The sequence below is a fragment of the Crotalus tigris genome, unplaced genomic scaffold (assembly GCF_016545835.1).
Source record: "Crotalus tigris isolate CLP2741 ecotype Arizona unplaced genomic scaffold, ASM1654583v1 scf7180000017546.9332058, whole genome shotgun sequence".
In the NCBI taxonomy this organism is placed as follows: Eukaryota; Metazoa; Chordata; class Lepidosauria; order Squamata; family Viperidae; genus Crotalus; species Crotalus tigris.
In genome coordinates, this window is record NW_024096465.1 from 4997056 (window position 1) to 5020017 (window position 22962).

Sequence of the window (22962 nt, forward strand, 5' to 3'; positions counted from 1 at the left end):
CAGTTACTCCCTGATTTGGGCTGGAGGTGTTGTAGTCGGGACTTGGTTCCTCGACCACCTCCCTGTATGTTTGCCCCTTGTAGGACTTGGGGTAAAGTCAGGCCAACTCTGGGGATTATGTGCCAGCTCTCTTGTGGGGTATGATTTATTTGGATGCTCCCGGGTATCCTCCCTGACTGGAGTACTGTGTTGTGCAGGTGAATAGTGATTGTGCCCCCAGGGTGACTCCCTGGCTGGAGTAGGCGTGAATGCCTGGTGGTTGGATAAGCTCCTAGAATTCCTGTTTGGAGCACTTGCGGAATCTTGGAATGTGCCATTTGTGGCTCCCTCATTGGTGATGGGCAGCAGCTCGTGCCCTTCCCTTTGCTCAAAGGGGTCCCCCTCCCCCGCTGGAAAAGACCCAGGAGTCTCAGCAGGAAGGTTCCGCCTAGGGCGGAGTTGGTCAATGTGCTGACGCAGGACACGACCATTGTCCAGGGAGACCTCGTAGGACAGAGGACCTGTGACCCTGGAAATAGAAGCGGGGACCCATGTATGACCAGGCCCGTAATTACGAGTCCAAACCGGGGCACCCACAAGTAGTTGTCTACGTGCCCTAGGGTGTGAGGTAGATAAAGGCAGTCTGTCCGGATGCAACCGGTCAAGCTTCGTAGTCAGTTTGCGCCCCCAGCGAAGTTCAGCTGGGCTTCTCCCTGTAGAAGTGGATGGTGTGGTGCGATAAGAAAGGAGGAAGTCAGCCAACCTGTGATGCCAGTCCCCATAGGTGAGTTTCTTCAAGGCGTCCTTGGTGATGCGAACCATGCGTTCAGCCATACCATTGGTGGACGGGTGGAAGGGTGCAGAAGTGGCATGACGAATCATGTTGGCCTGCAAGAAAGCTTGGAATTCGGAGGAAGTAAATTGAGGGCCGTTGTCAGACACAATGACATCTGGGAGCCCGTGTGCAGCAAAAATCCCCCTCAGTACCTGAATAGTCTTTGCAGTGGTGGTGGATGAGACAGGTACAACCTCAAGCCATTTTGAATGGCTGTCAACGAGGACCAAGAGAATTGGCCCTGAAAGGGCCCAGCATAGTCAATGTGCACCCTAGACCATGGGGACTGTGTTTCCTCCCATCAATGCACAGGAGCTTGGGGCATCGCTGGGCGAGAGCGTTGGCACAGGTGGCATGCATGCACTTTAGCCTCAATGTCCTTGTCTAGGCCAGGCCACCACAAGTGGCTGCGCGCAAGGGCCTTCATTCAAACAATGCCAGGATGACCCTCGTGGAGGGACCCTAAGACCCTAGTCCTCATTGAGGTGGGGATGACAACTCTGCTTCCCCACAGCAGACAACCCTGAGAGGTGGAGAACTCGTTCCTTTTAGACCAGAAACTCTGAAATTCAGGATAGGACAGTGCTCAGGCCATCCAGACAAAACCCAAGAAAGGACACGTGAAAGTGTGTGATCTGTGCCCGATTCAGCGGCTACATCCCTGGCGTTCAGAGGGGACTCTGGCAAGGCTTGGATGGATAGAATGGTAACAGCTGGTGCAGGGTCAGCTTCTATTACTGGCAGGGGCAATCTACTGAGGCCATCAGCATGGCCCATCTCTTTCCCAGGCTTGTGAAGTAAGGAAAAATCATATGCAGACAAAAAAATAGACCACCTGAGCATTCTAGGTGAAATGATTTGCTTATGTGTGGTAAACAGTCCCAGCAGAGGCTTATGGTCAGTGAAGACCGTGAAATGCCTGCCATATAAAAAATCATGGAATTTTTTAATTCCAGCAACAACAGCTAAAGCCTCCCTGTCTATCTGAGCATAGTTGCGCTCAGCAGAAGACAATGTTCTGGAGTAATATGCAACAGGAACCTGAGTTCCATCAGATCTGAGGTGGCTCAGGACAGCTCCGACCCCGTAAGGGGAAGCATCACAAGCGATGCACACAGGAAGGCACTCATTGAAGTGTGCAAGTACACTGTTAGAAGTGAGTAAGGCCTTGACCTCATTGAAACTAGCCTCATGTGTTTGTGACCACTGCCACACTGCTTGTTTCTCTAATAGCCTGTGAAGAGGCTCAGCTACACTAGCTTTATGTGGAAGAAAAGAATTGTAAAAATTCAGGAGGCCCAGGAAGGCCTGAAGTTCGGCCTTAGACTTTGGCCTAGGCGCTTCTAAAATGGCAGTTAGTTTGGATTCAGCAGGGTGAATCCCAGCAGCATCAATTTTGAACCCCAAAAATTCAGTAGAAGGCACCCCTATTTTGCATTTGTCCTTCTTAAGCTTGAGGCCTGTCTTCCTGAATCTTAACAAAACAGCCCTTAGCCTTTCAGCTAGAATGTGTGTGGAGTCTCCTGCAATTAAGACATCATCAAAGTAGGGGCAAATCCCCGGTATACCCCGTAGTGTGTTTTCCATTACGCTTTGGAAAATCCCAGGAGCGTCATTCACTCCGAACTGTAGCCTTTTTACCTTAAAGGCCCCTCTGTGGGTCACAATAGTCTGAGCTATAGCAGCATCATCATCAACAGGCAGCTGTTGATACGCTTGAGCTAGGTCAAGCTTTGCAAAAACACGCCCCCCCCCTTGAGAGAGGCCAGGATATGACTGACCACAGGAACAGGATAGGCATGTTGCTGTAATGCCTTATTCAGAGTGCATTTGTAATCGGCACAAATGCGAATGTCCCCATTTGCCTTTAGAGGCGTGACAATGGGGGTCTCCCAAGGACTAGAGTCAACAGGTTCTAGAATTCCCTGTTGGATCAGTTTGTCCAACTCAGTGTCAATTTTACTCTTTAAAGCAAAAGGGACCATTCTTGCTTTAATTCTAATGGGAGTGACAGTGGGGTCTAGTTTTAAGGACACAGGGGGTCCTTTGAATGTGCCCAGTTGGGGGCTGAAAACATCTGCGAATTCTTTGCAGACTTCCTGCAGGTTGAGTGTTTGTAAGCTGTTGAGCCCCGTGACGTGTATCCCCAAGGCCTCAAACCAATTGAGTCCTATGAGACTCGTTCGTTCACCCCCTACTACTAATAGGTCTATTGGACCTTCAAAATTCTTATACTGTACGTTAAGGGTGGCCTCCCCCTTAACACACACTCTTGAATTCTGAAAGTCTGTTAGCACAATGTCAGAAGGCCTTAACTTGGCCTGAGTTGCACTGCCGGAACAAATCTTCCTAAATGTATGTAAGGAGATGATTGAAAGTGCAGACCCCGTGTCTAGTTCCATAGTTAATGGAACCCCTTGTAGCTTCACCTTGAGTGACAGCTTTTTCTTAATGGGCTTATGTGTGCCTGTTCTAAAGATGCTCCTTCGCGAAGCGCAAAACCCCACCCTATTCTGGATGGGGACCCTGGTAGCTTTCAGGCGCAATTCTTCCTGAGGTTGTACCTTTCGTCGGCCCAGACACACAGCTGCAATATTTCCTTGTTTTCCGCACGCCCGGCAGATAGCGGAGCGGAACTTGCAGTTGGTTCTCCTGTGGCGACCTCCACAGCCGATGCACTTGAGGGGAGCTGAAGAGCTTCCTTTCTGGTTCCCTTCCTTCATGGGGTGGAGACGGTCGACTTCCTCGTCCAGATCCTCCTCGGAGTTCCCTTGGACTTCTTCTTGGTGCACGAATGCAACATCTGGACTGTTCCTGATCGGCCGCATGTTCTTGATGGCGCCGCCTGCTGCTTCTTCTGCGGTGACCTCTCTCAAGGCATCTTGGAAGGACAAGTCCTCTTTGGCGAAAAGCCTCTGTTATAACTCTCGATGCCTTAGCCCACACACGAATCAGTCCCTCAGTCGTTCTTCGAGGTCCTTGAACTCGCAGTGCTTGGCGGCCTTTCTCAATGTGGCGATGTATTCTTTGGCTGATTCTCCGGATTGTTGATCCCTCTGCTCGAAGGTGTGGCGCCATGCGATGACGGACATCTTAGGCTGGAAATGCTCCTTCAGTAGCTTCTTTAGATCTGCATAGCTGACAGACTCTAATGGGACAGGTGCTGCGAGGTTCTCCGCGATTTCGAAGGCGTCTTGACCGCAGACACACAGCAGGGTGGCAGCCTTCAAGCTATCTTCCCTCACTTGGTTCACCTTGAGGTAGTTTTCCACTCTGGCTATGTAGGACTCCCACCTCTCTGGATGTGAGACGTCGAACTCCGAAAGCCTTCCAATTTTTGCCATCTTCAGGAGACGGGTCTATCAGCCAGCCTACCCCCGAATGCGCACTGGATTGGCGGGTAGCTGCCGAGTCAACGCCGTTCCGCCGCTCAGGACTCACTTGGGTAAGCTTACACCTTTTCCTTTTCAGTCAATGCAAGGCATCCCATCCTCGTCGCCAGTGTTGAGTCCCTCGCGAAATGGCAAGACACGAGAAGCAGTTGTAGTTCTCAGATTGCTTTATTCTTCATTCAGCTTACAGATTGAATGCTCCGGCAACGCCCAAAACTCCCGGCCTCTTATATAGGCCTTTCCCGGGTCAATGTGTTACTTTTCGCGCGCCAGCACCCGCACATGCGCACAGGTGCTGGCGACAGTCTGTCTGGTCCCGGGCAGCTTGCACCTGCCCGGGACCGCCTGCAAACGCCCCGAGCCCGTTTGCAAGCTCGGGACATAACACTCCATTACCACAATAACAATCCAACCTCCCACAAGGGGATAAGTATAAGAAGATTGTTTAGATGAGCACAAACTCACTGCAGTAACCCAGAATACCAGGAAAATGAAACAGACCAGCTATTCAACACCTTCCAATTAATTGGATACTCATGCAACTTTATCAAAAAGTGTCTGAGTACTCAACTCATTACAATACAACCAACAAAAGTTATAAAAAGGATAATAGTGCCATACATCAAAAGCATTTCAGGAATAACCAACAGGCTATTAAATCACATAGCACCATAGTAAACAAATCAACTAAAGCACTCCAAAACATCTTAAGTAAATCAAAAGACTCAGTAGCCCAAGAAGGAAAAAAAACATTAGTCATCTACAGCATACAGCATAGGACTGTAACAGCCCCTATACAAGACGAAAAGGCAGACTAACAGTCTTCACATCCATGAACACCAAATAGCAGTCAGAAGATGTGGTGAAAATTCCTTAATCTCACAGCACACAGACAAACTCAGCTATAGTTTCAACTAGGAAACTGTGAGCATTCTAAACTAAGCTAAATTAAAAAAAGAAAATGCTAGGGAATTTCTGGATGCTTGGCACTCAGACAAATCAGTCATCAACAGGCACATAGAGATAAACTACATGCCATTCAAAAGGGACAATAAAAAACTAAAAAGGAAACTAAAAGACTAGATTACCTCTTCATCAGCAATCAACACTAAGATAAACAAGAATTAACACGATTAACATCAGACAAACAATCAAGCAATAAACAATACCCTAATCAAGGAACTACCAACTTAGACAAATAATCAAGTAGTAAACAAGGCACATTGAGGAGAAAACAACAACAACACTAACACTGACAAGGTAAGCTACTGTATATAAACAGGGACTAAACTCCATTCTCTTCCAGCACCGAAGATGTTACCTAGTCTGGTAACAAAATGTCTGCAAGCAAACAACTAAGTTCAGAGAGCATTAAGGTTCTCTCTTCAGCCCTGAGTTACATATATTCTCTTCTATTAAAATTAAGAATTTAGTATTTAAACTGCCATCTATATTTGCTATTACCAAATAGGTAATAGCTATAATACTTTGTATTGTTCTTATTGTTATGTGCAGCAACAAGAAGAATTGTACATGAGAAATGTTTGTGTGTTTGTTTTCTATGGTGTAGAGTTATTCTCCTATGTATATTGATGAAAAACTTGTAATAGTGAGAGCACAATCCTATGTATACTCATTCAGGATTAAGCCTCATGATATCCAGCTAAAATCACTCCCAAATAAATGCTAGGTTATAATCTGGATATGCTCTGTGCCAGTCCAATGCCTTAATGTGGCAAATCTGATTTCTACATAAGGTTAATCCAAAGGAGTGGGACCATAATAACAACAAGCCTTGGCTCCTATCTGTGCATAAAAACGAGGGAAAGAAATACTTCTTTGTAGGATTATTGTACATAATGTTTTGGTTCCGGTAGGAAGAGACAGTCTAGCAAGTACCTTGGTGCCAAGCTATATAAGGCTCTATAAGTCAACATCAATTTGAATTTCACCCAGAAACTCTTGGAACCCAATGCAGCTCCTTCAGCAGAGATGTTTTTCTGGGAGCTACCATATTTAGTGCCAACTGCATCAAACAACCTAAACAAATATAGCTAAACATTATCAGAATCAAATAACCCAAATAGTACATATTAAGAAATCTTTACTGAAATCAAGAGACATATCAAGATATATAGCATTGCAAAAATTGATTAAGAAAGTCATGTAATAAAAAATGATGTATCATAAGACTTACTCATTAGCTGCCCATGCAGCTTTTTGATAATTATCACATTGCTTTCAGACTGCTTGGAGATCAATTATGGCATGAACTGCTCTAGAATTGTTTAGTTATCAGACTATTATAAGAAATATAACTGTATTTAGAAGTGTGGTTTGAATAGTACATGGGTACATTTAACTTTTTAACTTTCAGAGCATTATAGTATCAGAGTTTATTTTACTCTATTGCCTTCATGATAAAGAGATTCCTTTCAATCCTGTTTGGTGTGATCGGAAAGCACCCAAATCACTTGTTATATATAACATGACACCATGGTAAGCATTAATGTACCTAGTATATTTGACACCCAGAGCACATCAGTTTTAATATTCCCTTCCTTTATCCTTGAGAGCCACTTTGGTGTAATTGTCAATGTACCAGGCTAGAACTGGGAGAGCATGAGTTCTAAGTCCTAAGTCAGTTGGGTGATCTTAAGCCAATAATTTCTCTCAGGCATACGAAGAAATAAATGGCAAGCATTTTCCAAAAAACATGGCCAAGAAAACTGCAGGGGTAGTCACCAGGGATCAAAACTGACTTGAAGGCACACATTTCCTCTGTATCCACTGCACCTATTGTCAAGCAGCTGCTCAGCATGCAGCAGCAGTAACCTGACCCCATACCTGCCGTAGCTTCCTTGTATATTCATCTATGCCCTTATTGCCTACACACAGAGTTGACTCTGTCCCCCATCCCCAGGATAAACTGGGGAATAAAGCATAAAGTGATATAGAATAACCCCAGGAAGATCAGTTATCATTAATAACATCCAGGAAAATGTTAAATATATATGATGAGAAATGAGAACCCATTAACATTATTTCCAAAGACATTCATATCTGGCTGCAAAAATCTATACAGTATAAACCAGCGGTTCTCAACCTGTGGGTCGGGACCCCATTTGGGGTCGAACGACCATTTCACGGGGGTTGCCAAACAACACAGTCCGCCATTTTCCCCCCTTTTCCTTAGTTGTGCTATTCCCTTTTATTCTATTGGCTTTTGAAAGCCAATAGAATAGACTCTCTTGAATAGAGTCTAATTCTATTGGCTTTCAAAAGCCAATAGGAATTGTCCAGGCTGTCTCTGCCCTGCTGAGCTGGCCAAAAGTCCCATTCTGCAAACGGTGTTGCAAGTTGTCTGCAGCGAAGATGAGCTGTCTGGAAGTTTCCACCCCTCCCTCCTGAGCAACTACTAAAAATGTAAGTAAAAGAGGGCCAGGGTGGGAGGTGGGAGGCCAGCGGGCACAGGGAGGGTTGCTGGAGCACGTGGGGCCTGGCGGGTGCCTTACCTCCCTTGGGCTGGGCCAACTGGTGGCCCAGCCAGTGGTCACCCTGCGCCGTCGCTGCCCTTTGCCAGCTACGCTTCGGCCGGCGCAGGGGGCGGCACCACACATGCGCGGCGCTCCCAGGCAGGGAAAGTCCTCGACTTACGACTGGTTGGGTAGTCCTCGACTTACAACCGGTTGGGTAGTCCTCGACTTACAACCAGTTGGGGGTCGTGGCATTAAAAAGGTTGAGAACCAGTGGTATAAACAATAGATAGCAAAGTTTTCAACATCTCTTTCTTGCTCATCTTGATCATTTCAAGATTTCAAGCCCAGTTACATTTCCTAATCCTCTAGCTAAAGAGAGAAAACAAACAAAATCCTTCAAGATCAGGAGTGTCAAACTGGTGGCCCATGGGCCAGATGCATCACATGCAGGCCACGCCCACCCCAGTTATGCAAAGGTAAAAAACCACGTGATACATCACGATATGTCACGTGACACAATCAAGTTTGACATCCATGTTCTAGATGAATGCTTTTTTCTTTGATCTTACCTTTTCATGAGCTTTGGGGAGCATTCCCTCTCTAGGTTGGAACACGAATGCTTCACATGCATGGTGTTGTAAGATGTGTGAGTGTATTCATTCTCATCGCTGTAATCTGGTCCAAGTAACGTCCGAGCCCATGTGCCCATGTCATAGGGAGGAAGAGTCCCTCCAAACTCTGAGGGTAAGCAATCAGGGTGTATGAGCTGGTGAAGACTATTAAGATTGTTTCCATGAAGAAAGATCTTTTTAAAAACAAAACAGATATTAGAAGTTGTTGATGTGTTTGTGCCATTCCAATAATCAAGTTTTTTGTAAAAATAAAAAAGGTATGTAAATAATGAAAGAACCGTGGAGTTGACCTTTATGTAAATAAAATCTGCCTTTGAGTAATGTTCAGAAAGCTGTACAGGTAGTTCTTGGCTTATGACAGTTTGTTTAGTGATCATTCGAAATTACAATGGCATTGAAAAAAGTGACTTATGACCATTTTTAACACTTATGATTGTTGTAGCATCCCCATGGTCACATGATTTACATTCAGATGCTTGACAACTGACTGACTTTTATGACAGTTGCAGTGTCTGGGAGTCATATGATTCCATTTTGCAATCTTCTGATAAACAAAGTCAATGGGGAAACCAGATTCACTTAACAACTGTATTACTAATTTAACAACTGCAGTGATTCACTTAACAAATGTGGCAAGAAAAGTGGTAAAATGGGGCAAAACTCACAATAAATTTCTCACTTAACAACATAAATTTTGGGCTCAATAGTGATCATAAGTTGAGGACTACTTGTACTGTTTTGCAAAAAAAAAAAAAAAAAGTCATTGACCTATTGGAATTCAGCCAGCCTTTTGTTGTTTTCATTTCCTTCTGATTTGTTTGCAGGTAAATGGTTTTGGTCTCAAAATATAAATCCCTATATGGACATTCACACGTTCATCAAGGGTTTGTTTTATGAACTTAGACAGTGATGAATGAAAACAGCCATTATGCCTATGTTGTTGACCGTCAACTCCAGATAAATTCAGTCCACTTTGCACCAAACTTCGCATGTATTTCAGCCTCCTCCAGATGTATTGGACTTCAGCTCCAACTAACAACAAGTCATATATCTGGAAATGAGAGCTGGTTAATTGCATTCCTACTCTTCTACCTACTTGTTTTAGTATTCTTTTCATTTTTGTTCTCTTCTGAAAAATATTTTTAAGCATAGTCATCATTTACTGTATGACTATATTATTAGAATGAGATAATCTCATACATATTTATATATGTCTAAGAAATCCTTTAGCCTGGATATGTATGCATGCATGGATCATAAAAATCAATATTCGAAGTTTTTTCTTTTATTTGAAGTTTGAAGTTTAATTGTTATCAGTGATTTTGTTCTCATCTGGTTACATAAAAAAACAATATGCTAAGCAGAAAAATCAGAGATTTCTCCCAAGGTTAAAATGTTTGGGAGGGGAAGGATCAGTCCTTTGATAACACAGACTTGAAATGTTATCTATCAATGTGTTTAACAACCTATTGTGCCCTGGATTTCCTCTTGCAAGATTTCTTGAAAGAAGGGAACAGGATGAATAGTCCATGACATTAAAGGGCTTTGGGTTGAAAAATAGATAATTTTATATTTTACAGAAAGTTGCTTTTTCCATGTATATGATTAAAGATTTTCTGACTTGGCTTGGAATCTGAAAATAATTCTCTCCTGCTGAAATAGTGATTAAATGTAAACTGCTGACAAAATCCAGCTGAGACTTCATCCCTTGTTGCAAACCACAAAGAGAAAAAGGAAGAGGCAGAGAAGAGTAGAAATTCCCTAATATCACTTGTAGGCTTGCAACATCACAGACTTGTTTCATTTTCTCATTACCCTTTTCCGTGTCTTGTCTTTGAGGAAGGGCTTGATTAGCGTGTAGAGAGCATGGATGTACCACGGCTGGTTCACAAAATGGATGCCTCCAAAGCGAGCAGGGAAGCTGTCCTGTGGAGAAGAAAGAAACATATTGTAATTAACAGAGACTAGCAGAGATAAATAGCAGGGCCTGTTGTCAGAGGAGTCAGAGAAGGTCAGAACAGAAGGCTCGGCTATTAACTGGTGCATTTGAGAGACAGCTAAAGCACCGGCCATACTACATTGTGTTTTAGTGCACGATTTGCTCTTTTATACAATAGAACAAAATTGAAAACATCCACAGGTGGGGCTTATCTTCATCCTAGATTTATTTCCATGAGAGTCTGTATATTGCATTTCTACAAGAATGTGTGAATCTCTTTTCAAGCACCACAGAATGAATATGACATGGTTTGTATTTTGTAATTCCCAACTGGCTCACAGAACCAAGTCCCCTTAGACATCTATGGACATGATTTACCTCTTCACCCTGTGCCTTTGCCCTTCCTCAGCCCTTCCTCAAGGCATTGTTTCAATAGCTGAACTTTCTGGGTGAATGAACTGGGCATAAAGGACAGAGGAAGATATTAAATGAAGCTGTCAGAGGGAGGAACAGCATACAGCGCCATGGCAACTGACACAAATGCCTGCTTTGGGGGTTCTGAAGAGATACCCAACAAATTAGTATGCAGATAAGAGTCAAGCTTTTCAGACCAACAACAGTGGGATTCTTTTTCAGGTAAGCATAATGCTTCTATAGATGAAGAAGCAGCATCTGAAATTATGTTTCTCATAGATCCTGTTAAATCATTATATTAGATTCATAGGAAAACAGGGAATAAACTAACATTAAATGTTTTAGGTATATATATATATATATATATATATATATATATATATATATACCTAAAATATATATATATTATATATATATTTATATATATATATTCAAAATGCACTTAAGATGAAGGGCAAATTTCTTCTCCTGAGATTTCTGAATAGGAGATAGCTGTGCATTCAACAGAACAAAATAGCTGTCTTTACAATATACTACTCAATTATTCATTTAATACATTTATAACCTGCTCGCTCCAGATAATACTAGCCAATAGCAATTTACAATATAAAAACAAAACATTAATAATAAAAGCTCACCAGTAGAAAAACAGAGTTAAGATCACAAAGCATTATATAAAATTCAGAAACTGCAGGTAACCAGAACAAGGCAGCCAGGCTTCTATTGGGATTTCTCAGAGAAAGCAAAGCCTTGTTGAATGTTTTGTACAGATGTAATATTTTGTATGAAACATCATGCAAGAATAGATGGGTCAAGGCCAAATTTCTTTAAAAGGTAAATGTAATTTCTACAATTTCAAGAGAAATGCGTAATTTGAACACCCTATTCAAGCAATCAGATTTAACCATATTTTCAACTGGGAAACCAAGCCAAGTCCAAAAATGCTAGAGAATTTCTAGAAGCTTGGCACACTGACAAACTAGCCATCAATAAACACATAAGCAGTATCTATACTATGCAAAAGAAATAATCAAGAAGCCAAAAAGGGAACAAAAAGACCAAAGCATCACCAATCAGCACCCAGATGAGTATTGATTAACTCAAAGATTAACATCCGACCAACAATCAACTAAACAATACCCCAATTAAGGAACTGCCAAACAAGCCAACAATAAACAGCCCAACCAAAGACCCTCTAAACCACCCCCACCAACCCTGATAGAGCAAGCTACTAGAATATAAACTAAGAGCAAACTCTATTCCTTACTAGCACTGATGATATTACCTAGTTTGGGTAATGAAACATCTTCAAGAAAACAACAGTTCAGAAGGCATCAAGGACCCTTCATTTCAACCCTGAGCTACAAATATTCTCTTTTATCAGATCTCTTTTACTACTGCACCTTAGAGCAGATGCAGGTATTCTGTAGGTTCTTGGTGAAGTATATTGCATGTCCCTGTGGCTCTTTTGATTTTCTGTTTAAGAAACCCTAATAGAATGCCTGTTGCTAGGTTATACCTCTTCAAAAAAAAAAATCCTGTTATAAACCTTTTCATTCTGAATATCTTTGCCAGCCTGGATGGAAATGGAACCACAGAACCTAATAGTATATGATTAATCCCGTTAAACCATTTCCTTCATACTTTTCACTGTAGAAAATAAAGCAAGGAGAAAAAAACAAATAGGAAGTCTTTCTTCATAATGCTTTTGTGACATAAGTTTATCACACCTTGTTCATGAATATCACTAGAGTATTAGATGCAAACCTTCACTTCCTGCTGGTAAATCAAGCACTTGATTGATCTGCCCACATGCTCCCATTTAGAACATTTATATTCAGTTTCACTCATTTCTGCATGAAAGTTAGCATTATAAATGAATCAAATATGTCAAGAAATTAGGAAACAAGAAAACAATCAGTCAGTCTGTGGGCTTGACAAAAGCTAGCAAGCAACACAGATGGAGGAACAAAAAAAAAAACCCAAGGGAGGGAGGGAGGGAGGGAAAGGAAGGGAAAGGAAGAGAAAGGAAGGAAAGAAAAGGAAAGAAGGAATTATCTATTACAGAGATAATGAACGGACATCTAGATATGTTAACCAAAGCTTAGAATAGGGACATCTAGAGACCAATAGGACAATTGTTAGATCATTATTAAAATGTTTATTAGATGGTTTGTTTTATATAACCCACCTTATCCCACCTTCCACTTTAGTGAAAATGTATAAAGCTTTCTTAATTCTGTTTTTCAAGGTTCTTTGGCATTTTCTAGCCAGGACCCCTTTTCTATTCTATTCTACATTCCTTAGATCAGTGTTTTTCAAACTTGGCAACTAGAGCCTTGTAAATGATGACCATGGCTGATTGCAGTGGATTAGCAGTATGACGGTACTGAAGCAGATTGAAGTTTATCAAATTTTAATCTCACAGGAGTCATGGGCCCCAGATTTTGCATGCATTGTGTAAATTAGCCTATTTGAGGCAAATAATAACTTTCTGCACAAAAGAACTCATTTCCTACTAATCAATTTTTGACTGCAACTTAACATTCTTTGGAAAAAAACAGTCTAATGAGGAACCCAATTGTTTACACACATGCAATAATGTTACTACAGTATAGCTATTATCTATTATACATACAACATTCCTCCCTACAAGGAAATTTATCAGTGGTACATAGGGAAAAAGAGAAACCAGTGTTCCAGTATTATTTCACTTTTCTCCTTGAAAATACTGTGTAGCTTTTTTTGAATATTACATAATTATTAACATCAAGCAGCAGTACCACACTTCTAGGAGAGGGGTCTCTAAATTTATGGAATCCAATATAATAAGTGAATAATATAGTATATATATCATCTAGAATAACTTCCAGACCCATCCAGTATTTGGAGTTATAATACTGTGATGTATTTGGAGGGATATACACATTTACCAGTATTAACTCGAACTCTTTATATCCAAATTTAACAGCTAGAAAATACGAATACTTGTCTTCATTGTATAGTTTCACCCCCTGCCATTGCAATTCTTGCTTTATGAGAATGCATAATCCACCAGAGGGTTTCCCTTTGTTTTTTGTTTTTTGAGCTGGGGAAGCCCATCCCTGGAAGCCTGGCAATTGTACTGGTTCATCCACTTCGGTTAACCAGGTTTCCTGAAAGGCTATTACATCAAATGAATAATATAGTAAATATAATCATATATAGTCATAGTAAATATAATACTCAAAAATAAGTTGAATAGCATCCAACGGATTGCAAACTCTTGTTCTTATTCCTTATCAGTGTATCAGAGATAGAACATTTAAACATGCCTGACTTTAATTTAATGGCATCTTAATTTTAGATAAACTAAGCACTTTTTATGAATATTAGATGAACTAAGCAAATTCTGGATAATTGCAGCTGTTTAGGACTATTAATCAATATTGCCTAGCTATTAAAATACAATAATTTAGAAACTTCCCATGAGAATTATGGCAAATTAGACATCCCTGAAGGAGTGGGGATAGTATTGCAGGAAAGATTGGTAGTCAGACAATATACAGTATATAAAAAGTATATAAAATGCTCATTTTTACATACTAGTATTTTATATACTAGCATATAAAAATAAGATCAAATCCTACTCCCTTCTCGTACTGATCATGTTGCCTAGTTTGGTAATGAAATGTCTGCAAGAAAACCACCAAGCTCAGAAAGTACCAAGAACCTAAGAGATGGCTATTCCGAAAGCACTTAGTGATGCAAACTTTTCTGAACTGAATAAAATTTGCTTGTGCATTTAGCGTTTCTTTTTCTAGCATCCCTTAAATTGCCTTTGGCTGAAAAAGCACAGTAGTTCAAATGCTATTAATCACAGAATCTGATATTTACGAGCAAACTACTTATGCTGCTCCCAATATTCTAGGAATGTCTGTTCATTTATTTCTGGATGTAAACATAGGCAACATCTCGACCCAAGCTCTGATTTTAATAGTTTGGATTTGTTTTTGTTTTATTTTATTTTATTTTTAAAAAGCCATGATAATTCAGTCTGATGCTAAGCTCTGTCTCTGGATACTTATTTTATCCTTCATTCGGCACATACAGTATGCAGATACTCTGTATATGTGTGATATATATTTTGTCTGGCAGATGTTGCAAATTATTAATCCCCCAGAAGTCCCATGGATTAAATCTCAAATCTCTAAACATTTCTAAAGTTGCTGCATGCAGCACAGCCCTGTGGTAAAAATGGCTCACTGTTCACTGAAACAAATAAACATTTGAAATTCTTAATTAAGCCTCAAGTTTCAACATGATTTTCTATTGATTTTTTAATTGTTTCTGTACTTGACAACAGTATTCCTGGAAAAAAAGAAAAGAAAAAAAACTCAAGGCATTCTCAAGGTATTACACTGTCTTCTGTGCTACATACCTGCAACCCTTCAATGGCCAGTCTGAGGATGGAAGGAGTCAATTTGGAGGCTTGCTTGAAAGAAAAATTACTCCAGTCTATAATTAGAATGAAGCCATTTATCTGAAGCTCTTGATCTTCAATCAGAACTTCCAAGGACAAGAGAATAGCCCGTAAAATATCTATGAAAGAATTTCTAGGAATGGGAGAAAACAGAAAAATCATTTTTCATAAGTTGGAAGTAAACAAATAAACAAAAAACCCACTTGCTTTTGTGGCATTAGACAAATGCAGCTCATTTTCTACCAGTAGAAATTGTGACAAAGTGATGATTTTACTTCTTTGAACCTGTGCAAAGTTATTTCTGGAGTTCCTTCTCATTATTACGTACAGTAGGCATTGTTATAATGTTAAAATATAACAACTAATACAAAGTATTTTGAGAACCCGATGAACCATAGAGAGCATTTAGAGTCCCATGGACCATAGAATTTTCCAAAGCAAAAAGAAAATAGTGTTTGGATATCAAAATAGAAGTCAGGAATAAGGAGAAAACATAGTAATCATAGGGCTGGGAAATTTTATTTTCTTCCTACCAGAGTTAATGATACTAGAATTTACTTTTAATGCTTTTTAACTTTAATCTTCTGGCATAAATAAATGTGGTTCCTTGTACTAGATTTTTCTCTCCTGATCATTGAAATTGCTATCCTCAAAGCTATGTGTTCAAGAAATCATAAAATTATGGCAATAATATAATTATTATATTATATATTAAGTTAAACTTTTTAGAAAGTCAGTGGACTGTAATTAATGGAATGAGTAAAGCTATTTCCAGTTATGTCTTCTGTCCTTCCACATCTTTCTTGCTAACACAAGAAGCTTGGCAATAAGGCTTTCAGATCTAAATTGGACTAGTTCTAGGCAGGCTCAGATGGAATTCATCAAAATTACATCTTACCCAACAATATATCCCTCCCATGTGATAAAACTATATGAGTTAATAGATAAGTGGACAAATTGGTATTCTGGTCAATGAATTAGACTAGTCAATTCAATTTTATCTTGTAATTAATAAATCATATATCTCATTAAACAAAAAAATCCATCTGCAAATCGATGAAGAATTGTAGGGTCAGGAAACTTTTAAAGAATGAATTTTGTTGAAAGTTTTAATTCTGCTTGTCTGTCTGTCTGTCTACAGTATATACATATATGGGCTGTGATGTAAACCTTCATTTTTTTATGCAATGCATTTTGGAACTGTGGCAGAATATTTCATAATGGTAATGGGGGAATAGCCGCACCTAAAAGAGAAATGCTGTGAGGAATTCTACCACTGGTATCCAAATCAAGAAAAATAACTTAAATACAATTTAAACAAAGTGACAACAAAATGGTAAGCACTATTCACCCCAATACTCACTTTCAGGGTGCAATTTTGTCCCATTTAGTTTTTAATGAAAAATTGGATAGAGAAATTTTTCCAATTAGTAGTAGAACAAAAATTCATCTAAGAGTTGGAATGATTGAATTAAATTTGTCTCTCTTTCTCTCTTTTTTTTCTCCTTTTTTTTCCCTGCCCCGTCCCACCAGTATAATTTAAAGAGACAACTTGAGGCATTTCATTTATAAATCAAATCATGCCTACCGCTTGCCTAATTAACACCAGCACAGCTGCTAATTAAATAGTTTACAATACCCAGCTACATAATTGGTCAACAGATTGAGTTAGGCCTTTGCTGCAGGCAGTAAGTACTTTTCAAACCTTGCATTCATAGCCTATTAATGGTTTATAAAATATTCAGGTAGACAAAAGTTCACATTTTTGGGAAATATGCTGTCAGCACCATTCATTTCTGTTTGGAGATTCTTTCATATCACTTTTCAATAATTCAGGAAGTAATTTTCTTTCTTTCTTTCTTTTTTCTTACTACCTTCCAATTTTAACTTCACTTGCTCCAGTGCTTCATTGTAACCAACTTATTTATTGTGATCCATGAGTTTTTTTTTTTAAAAAAAAATGCCTTATCCTAGCTAAGTTTGCACTAATTTCACATAATAATCAGTTCCCTGTATTTCTTTAATTGAAATCAGTACTGACTTATTTCCAATCTATTTAAATGATTAGGTTCAGCCACAAGAAACCAGGAAGAAAAGCAGTTAAAATAATTACAGGTTTATTGCATGTTAACACTCTACAAGTATTTGAACTAATAACAGTCAAAGCAAATTGGTAGTAGGTAAGAGTCAACAGAATTCAAGGTGGCAGTGGCTCAAGACTGATAATGCACTTGATCCCTCCCTTGACTCAGCCTGGTCATCTCCTACATCATGTTTAGAACTTGTATTATATATCAACATAGAGAGAGAGAAACATATAAAGAAGAGTGACCAATTATTCATTATATTCTTTTCATATTGTTTGTCTGAACTAAATGCATCCATTCACATTCACTTACAATATTATTTACATGTTTCTCAATTTGTTCATTTTCTTCATTTCGTATTAATTCATTCCTTCTTTTTCTTTCCTATCTCATTTGTTTGTAGCTTTATCTGATCAAATTATAGGAATGAAATATTAAAACTGATAAAATGTATCTATCCATGCTTAATTGCAAACATGTTATTTTTCCCTATAGCATTCTTTGTTCATCTAATGTTGTATCTTATTAACTTTCTGACAATTACTGTCCTCCAAATATAATTCTTAATTTTCTGACCAGAAAAGGCAAGTTCTTTTCTTCAGGTTGCAAGTAATTCAGAATTTATTAATGTTCACTAGATCAGAAGTATAATAGTTCACTATCCATGATGGCATTGTAGATGCTAGAATTTTTCATCATTATTTTAATATCATAATTTGTAATGTTTTGCATTTTATTCTAAAAATCCTGACGTTTATTCTTAATCAGCATAATTAATCCTATTTAACTGATTACACATAATATTTGTAAAGAAAATCAAATAATAAATGCAGATAGTCCTACTTTAACAATGGTAATTGGGACCAGAATTTCCATATCTAGATGACTCAATTGTGAAGTGTGAGTGCACCATTTAGCAATGGAAATTCCAATAGTTCCAGGTGCTGTCATTAAACAAATCACTGTGGATTGTTAAGCAAGGACATCATGTGATTTGCAATCCTCAGTCAGCTTCATCATTGATTTTTCCTTTAGGAAACTTGCAAAGAAGGTCACAAATGGGGATCACATGACTGTGCACCACTGCAATATCATAATTGGCTAGGTCTGCGTGCCTGAATCACAATTACATGACTGCAAGGATGCTGCCACAAATGTAAATACAAGAACTAGACATAAGTACCACTTGTTGGACTGTTATGAATCTGAATAGTCACTGAATGAGTGATCATTAAAGGAGGCATTATAATACCCATATAGTTATGCCCAGCTATTAAAAAGTGGAGAAAGTGCTAAATTATATTAAATTATAATAAAAATTATTCTCCACAGAAAGGATTTAGGCTTTTCTTAAGGAATTGCAATGATTCTTGTCTCAAGAAGAACTTTGTTATTCCTTGTGACACTATTTGGGAAGTCTTCCCCCAAATAGTGCCAGCCAGATGTGTTGGATTATAGTTCTCAAAATCCAAGAGTACTTCTCAAGAAATAATAATAATAAAAAAGCAGTCACTCAGATGTTGTCTGTTAGTGGCACCATAACCAAGCCTTCCACCAGTTACCTTAAAAACTGAGTTAATATACATTGGAAGAACTGTTGAATACTTGGACTCCGAGCTAATCAGGATCTTAAATAGCATCTGCAGTATTTTGCTGTAATTTTAGGAGGAAATAGTCTTTGGAGATTATGGGGAATTGATATGGTATCATCTTAACTGTACACATTGCTCAGTAATTGAACATGATTAGCCTGCATCGTTTAAAGCAGTGGTTCTCAAACTGTGGGTCGTGACCCCATTTGGGGTCGAATGACCATTTCACGCGGGTCACCAAAAAATGCAGTCCGCCATTTTTTCCTCCCTTTTCCTTAGCTGTGCTACTCCCTTTTATTCTATTGGCTTTTGAAAGCCAATAGAATAGACTCTCTTGAATAGAGTCTAATTCTATTGGCTTTCAAAAGCCAATAGGAATTCTCCAGGCTGTCTCTGCCCTGCTGAGCCCGCCAAAAGTCCCATTCTGCAAACGGTGCTGCACCAGTTGAGTAGTCCTCGACTTACGACCGGTTGAGTAGTTCTCGACTTACGACCAGTTGGGGGTCGCGGCATTAAAAAGGTTGAGAACCACTGGTTTAAAGTGTCTGCATCATCTTCAAGAGATGCGGAATAATTGACATGAAATTATAAAGATACTTACACTATAGTAAATCAGTTAAAACTGAAAATAGATACTCTTGGTCATTGCAAACACCATGAAATCTAATGACAAAACTAGATCCAGGAATATCCTTAAGACAGATACCTCTACTTCAGACCACTTTCTTACCTTGAGACCTCATCACATTTCACAGTATCTGTTTGTCTTAGCTTTCTGGATCCTTTTAGCTGAAAAGCTACAAATCATGACAAGATTATTCATCCTGTAGCCTAACAAAACCAAACATGAAATCACTTTTTAGCACTCCAGAATGCATTTTCATGAATTTATCACCAACTTCCTTTTTCCAGAGCTTATCTGATAGGAATTGATAGATATTTTTCATTCTTAGAAGATGTAATGCACAAATGCACCTCTCTCTTCTTTGTTTCTTAAAAAAAACCAAAGATATTTCTGGTAATTTTCTAATAACTTAATATTTTCAGATTTTTCAAAAACACATACCTACCATAAACAAATTTGGAAAAACCAATAAATGCACTGAATGTGATCCATTTAGCTTGAATCACTCGTCTGTATTATCTAACTCTGTATTTCCCAACCTTGGAAGCTTTGATATATGTGGACTTCAACTTCCAGAATTCCCAGCCAGCATGCTGATTGGGAAATTCTGGGAATAAAAGTCCACATATCTTAAAGTTGTCTTGTTTCAGAAACACTAATGTATCCCTTAAAGAAAAATGGTTTCCTTCTATTCTACGTATATTAGAAAGGATTGTGTAGGTAAGCCTTTGTAATACTTGATTACAGAGCCATTTTCATGTGGCTTTAATTTCCGGAGCCTGCTAACATTTTTCTTGCTGTTATCATAATCTTGTCATTTATGATGTCTTTGCTATTTGGCAAGAGGAAAAAAAATGAAGTCTGTGTTTACCACTGAAATCTTTGAAAACTGCACAAAAGTGAGAGTGGAATGGTTTTAATCCTGGCAGTAAAAGATAGAAATGGAAATTTTTTCTTACTAGTTCTCATAGATTCTGGTTTCCCATTTTGAAGTGTAATTTGTGATTCATCAAACAGAAAAAAGAGCATTAATCTGGATTAATTAAATAGATTTTACCCATAATAAGCACCTTTATCCCTTCCATTTTACTTTCATAAATATCAGTATAGTATTTTGTTTAAAGCTGTTTTTTTTCTGTACCACTATTTTTTTAATAATCCAATGGACTAAAAGATATTGTTTTAATCAAAATATAATTTATCTAAATTAAAAATTCAATGTGTTGCAAATGTTTTTGTTCACATTACAGACAGAAGTCTTGACATTATGTATGACATTATAATAATAAAATATAGAACAAAGACAGATTTTGCAAACTTTGTTTTACCATTAATGAAACCTTGCAACACTAAAATGACTCTTCATTTTAATAGAGTTTATGGGTAAATACATTTCTAAACACCTATTTATATTCAGAAAGTTTAAAAATATTACGTACTCTGATTAATTTCTTTTTCTTTTTTTCTTTCTTTCTTTTTTTCTTCTTTTTCTTTTCTTCCTTCCTTCCTTTCTTTCTTCCTCCCTCCTTCCCTCCCTTCCTTCTTCATTTTCACATAACAGTAATGTTTTGCTCTTTCTATCCCATTCACTATTCAATTGCAAATGTTAAAAGTATTTGACATCTTGGATTAACAAAGTAGAAGTTATTGGACCTACTGTTATGGAAAGATTAGCAAAGAAGAATTTCCCTCGACATCTGGGTTATTCAAACTTCTTTTAGTCATATAGAATCACCAGTACCATATTTCTCCGAAAATAAGACAGGGTCTTATATTAATTTTTGTTCCAAAAGACGTATTAGGGCTTATTTTCTAGTTAAATCTTACATGGTATTAAATGTGTCTGTCTGGCTAACAATCTTAACTGGGGCTTACTTTGGAGGTGGGACTTATAATATGACATCCTGAAAAATCATGATAGATCTTATTTTCATTTTGTGTCTTATTGGGACACAAATACTGTGGGAAACAAAGTATTATAGTCAATTGTAGTTCAGCTGTATTATGATATTATAAAATATGTAACAGTGTAAATATGATTACAAAATGGACTGTTTTTGAAAATATATCATCCCAATTCTAATAGTACTTTAATTTTACTAGGCAATATTTTCTATAAACATTTTGTTGAAATCTGAATTATGCATGTGAAATATTAAATACATATCTGAAGCAAGACTTAAGCACATTCTTCATTTATCATGTTGAATATTAGATCAGTCAAATAATTGGCAAACAATGCAACATTTGAATAAGCTTCATAATACAAAATATTTGGATTGTCAATTATATAATCAATCATTTGCTAATGAATGTTGTATTTTAAAATAGATAAGGATTCTATCTACATTTACCTACTCTGATCCCAACTGGCTGCAAAGAGCAAAAGTATCTTTCTGCCATAGTGATCACGGTTTTCTAACACTCCCGGGAAGCCATCAATCAGAGCTCGTTTGATCCCTGGATCATCAGCCTTGAAATTTTTAAACATATCCAGATTCAGCTGCCGATACTGGAAATACTGAGCCAATAATCTGAAGGCATCTGTTTGATGAAACTTTCTGGCTCGGAGAAATCTCAGGATGAAGGCATCATCTGTACGCAAGAATCCAATGTCAGGTCTTGTGATTATCATGTCCCTTACTTGCTGAATATCCTGGTGCAAAACATCTGGGTTTTCATTAAGTTCCAGACGGGCTTTCTCTATGATTTCTGGATTGAGTCCAGTATGCAAATGGGTCATGTCTTCAAAAGTTGCTTTTCTAAATCCTTGGCTTTAGAAATATGGTCAGAATATGTAATGGACCCATTCAACTAAGAGTATGTGGTGATCCATTCACGTTCATTTATCTCTTGCATTATATTGAGTGGAAAAAAATTCACAGGTAATTCCATTCATATTCCCAGAAATCCATCCAATGTACAAATTTGTATTTTCTGTAAAACAAATATATATAATATATATATATATATCAAAATCACTAATCATATGTGAATAAACAAAAATTGACTAAGCACATTTCAAAACTCTCTATCTCTCTTTTTATTGCCAGTATAGATCTGATTAAAATTGAACTATTTTGAATGGAATAACACATTGCCATCAATTCTGTGCCTCCCATACATTATGATGAAAATATAATTGCACTGACCTATCAGCACTGTAGATATCACATTGATTTAATATTTAGTATTATACTATTGTTCCTTATTTAACAAGAATAAAGTTAAAAATGAAGACTGAAAGTGATTTAGGTATTCTGAGAAATAATAACACTTTTTGTAAATAAAACCTGTTTTCTTCTTGCTAATGGAAATTAATTCCATTTGAGATCATAATTTCCAAAGAATTATACTCAGAACAGTTTCCAATATTTACACAGTTCTTACTAATCCTCTACAAGAGATTATTCTTTCAAACATGTGGAAAGGAATTTACACAAAACATAAATATACATGCACTTTGCACCACATCCTTTTGTGCAGTGTGCAAACCATTGCTCCTCTAGTAGGAATAAGTTTTTAA

At 38.2% G+C, this 22962-nt stretch overlaps 1 protein-coding gene across 1 annotated transcript in view; it reads right to left on the reverse strand.

Moving 5' to 3' along the window:
* CLVS1 (clavesin 1) overlaps positions 1–22962 on the reverse strand; it is a 35256-nt gene that overhangs the window by 5883 nt on the left and 6411 nt on the right. The window contains exons 2-5 of the mRNA XM_039335741.1: positions 21791–22373; positions 15091–15265; positions 10133–10243; positions 8255–8490 (exon numbers count right to left, since the gene is read on the reverse strand). Of these exons, the coding sequence (XP_039191675.1) occupies positions 8255–8490; positions 10133–10243; positions 15091–15265; positions 21791–22179 (911 nt within the window). The 5' untranslated portion in view covers positions 22180–22373. The remainder of the gene's footprint in view (positions 1–8254; positions 8491–10132; positions 10244–15090; positions 15266–21790; positions 22374–22962) is intronic.